The 2,831-nt window shown below is 39.2% G+C and overlaps 1 protein-coding gene across 1 annotated transcript; it reads right to left on the bottom strand.

Moving 5' to 3' along the window:
* Window positions 1-1,614: 1,614 nt before the first annotated feature.
* LOC145049824 (uncharacterized) lies at window positions 1,615-2,295 on the bottom strand. Its single transcript, XM_078998180.1, has one exon. The coding sequence runs from the start codon at window positions 2,293-2,295 to the stop codon at window positions 1,615-1,617; it is 681 nt and encodes a 226-aa protein (XP_078854306.1).
* Between the last annotated feature and the right edge of the window lie 536 nt (window positions 2,296-2,831).

The raw sequence follows: 2,831 nt of genomic DNA, 5'->3' as shown, positions 1-2,831 counted from the left end.
CTGGTTTATTTTCTTATCAACTCCCTTACTCTTTCCACATGTACAGGTGCATGAATCAGGTTGTGTGACAGGTGTAGGTGTAGTGTGTGTGCTAGTAACAGAAATATCATAATTATTAGACACATCACCACAAGCAACATTAGAAGCATCATAATTGGACACATAATCATCACCAATCAAATCATCAGTTTTAGAAATAAGAACAATATTGTCTGAAACAGAAACATCAGTTTTTCAAAACAAAATTACAATTAGCACTACTCTCTCCAGACTCCTGCTTTCCTTGACTTAGAGATAAATCCGCATGGGAGGTAGAAATGTTAGTATCGTTTTCCCTAGCACTATTTTCCATCATGGGTATAGCAGATTTGACATACACAATAAAATTTTCTCTATCCATCTCTTCTTAGGTCAAACGGATAGCAGTATAATTGTGATTAAATGGAGGAGGGACACGCTCATACCCTATACCTACTTTTTTCTTGTCTTGCCATTTCAGTTATTTTTCTATCATGGCTGCAACTTTCTCAATTGACACATCATATTTTTTAAAATTAAAATCAGCATTTTCAAAACGAGTTTTTAATATGTCGAGTTCCTCAGTTACAGCAGCAAGTTGTTTCTTAATGTAATTGTAGCTCTCACACTTATTACTATAATCTTCCTGCAATTTCCTAAAGTCCTTTGCCTTGGCCTCTAGTTGTTCTTTTAATGGTTTCTGGCCTTTCCTAAGGTTGTACCTCTCATATTTAAGGTCCTCGTTCTCCCTTTTTATCGATTCAATTTGCTCACGTAAAAATTTAACAGTGTTAATGCAAGTTTGAGAACAAGAGATTTCACTGACCTCCATCTTTTTAGACTATAGGGTAGTCTGTACCATAAAGGCAAATTACAGCTCCATCATTTTTTCTTCTGAGTCCAGTTCATCTTTTTCTTCTGGGACATCATTGATCTGGGCAAGGTGAGCATTTTTAGGTCCTGATATGTTCAGGGCCTGAATCCAATCTTCCCAGTCAAATGACCGAGCCACCACTGCCAGATTCGTCGTTTCGTTGTTGGTAGTACCTCCCCAGATTCGTCGTTTCATTTCCCTCCTGTCTAACCTTAGGCAGTCTCAGGTAAAGTGACCAGGTTCATGGCAGTTAAAGCATCTTAATTTGCCCTTGTTGAAGTCGACCTTCTTCTCCGCATTTATTCCCCAGTTTTTTTACCGGCTTTCATGGAAAATTTATTGGCCCTGAACACATCCATAGCAATCTGCCATGTGATGTCATCTCCTTAACATCCTTTGGATGTATTTGATCAAGGTCAACAAAAGAAATCTAAGCATGTAGCTCGCCAGCTACAAAGGCGTTGTAGTACTTCACAAGTCCGGTTGCTAAATCCATGTTCTCATCAATTTCTTTGGGAGAAGGAGTGGGAATAGGTGCTTTTGAGGAGGAGGCTGCTTGTTGACAAGGCATGGATGGTTGAATGTTATGCATCAGTGTAACAACATGAGATTGTGGTTGTAGAGCAACAAGGGTTTGAGGTTGTGGAGTGGTGAATTGTGAGAAGGCATTGTTGGATGAGATCCCAAGGTTAGCAGTCGAATATGAATTTACATGATTTTGTCTACCTTTGCTTGTGATTAAGGTCGCAAGCTTTGATAATCACCACGGTTTCCGCAAGACTCAGACGGTTGAGGTCCTTTTTCTTCTTGATCACCGAGACATTCATGTCCCATGACTTTGGCAGTGAGTTCAGCAAATTCTTGTTGATCTTAGACCTTGTGACCAAAATACCAGCAGAGGTCATCTCAATAGTGAGAGTGATGAACCTGTGCAGCTGAGCTTCTAAGGACTCTCCCAGAACATAATAGAACATATTAAACTTCTGCCTAAGCATGTCCTGACGACTCTTCTTTATATCCTCATTTCCTTCATATACCTCAATCAATGCTTTCCACAATTCTTTTGCAGAAGTGTATTCTCTGAAATCCTGAGCAATCTCTAGAGATAGGGCCATGGTGAGTGTGGCAAGTGCTTTCTCTTGCTCTTTAATTTTCTCAAAGTCTTCATCGGTGTAGTTTTCAAATTCCTTGTCAATGACTGTTCCATCTTCAAGTGTTGTGGTGATTCGAACTGGTCCTTTCAAGATGCTTCTCCAAATCTTGAAGTCCTTCATCTTTATGTACTTTTCCATGCAGTATTTCCATTCGGGGAAACCCTCAGCAGATAATAGGCATGGAATGCGTGTAGTTGTACCCATAATGGAATCCAATTCCCGATGAGCTGTTAAATTTTGAGAGTCCATTTGTTTTTGGTTTTTCTTGATTAATTGAACAAATAAAACATGCAATGAAAGTACAAAAGATAAAGTGTTCTATAACCAAGTGAGTTTACGACCGTATAGGGTTCATGATTGTACACATTTCACGACCGTACACAATGAATGTTTCACGATCAATGAGTGATTCACGGTCAACAAATGGTTCACAGTCAATGAGTGATTCATGGTCAAGCAATGGATCACGGTCCAGGAATGATTCATGGTCAAAAGATGATCACGGTCAATGAGTATGAATGGTTCACGGTCATACACGGAGTACAACCATACACACCCAGAAACAGATGAAAACAGATGATTTTAATCTGATTTCGATTCCTTTGGCCTTGAATCTTCACGATCTAATGCAGAAATCACACAAACCACTTGAATAATGATGAAAACGAAGAATCCTTCAACCGAAAACACGACTTGAATACGTTTTGACACCGATATGACTCTGATACCAATTGTAAGTCCCACAAATGCGAACCAACCAGTGATCAAACACAATCAAGATACAA

The sequence above is a fragment of the Lactuca serriola genome, chromosome 5 (genome assembly GCF_051521515.1).
Source record: "Lactuca serriola cultivar US96UC23 chromosome 5, Lser_US96UC23_V15, whole genome shotgun sequence".
NCBI classification, from domain to species: Eukaryota; Viridiplantae; Streptophyta; class Magnoliopsida; order Asterales; family Asteraceae; genus Lactuca; species Lactuca serriola.
Note: the sequence above shows the minus strand (reverse complement) of the source record. Positions and strands in the feature narration are given on the sequence as shown.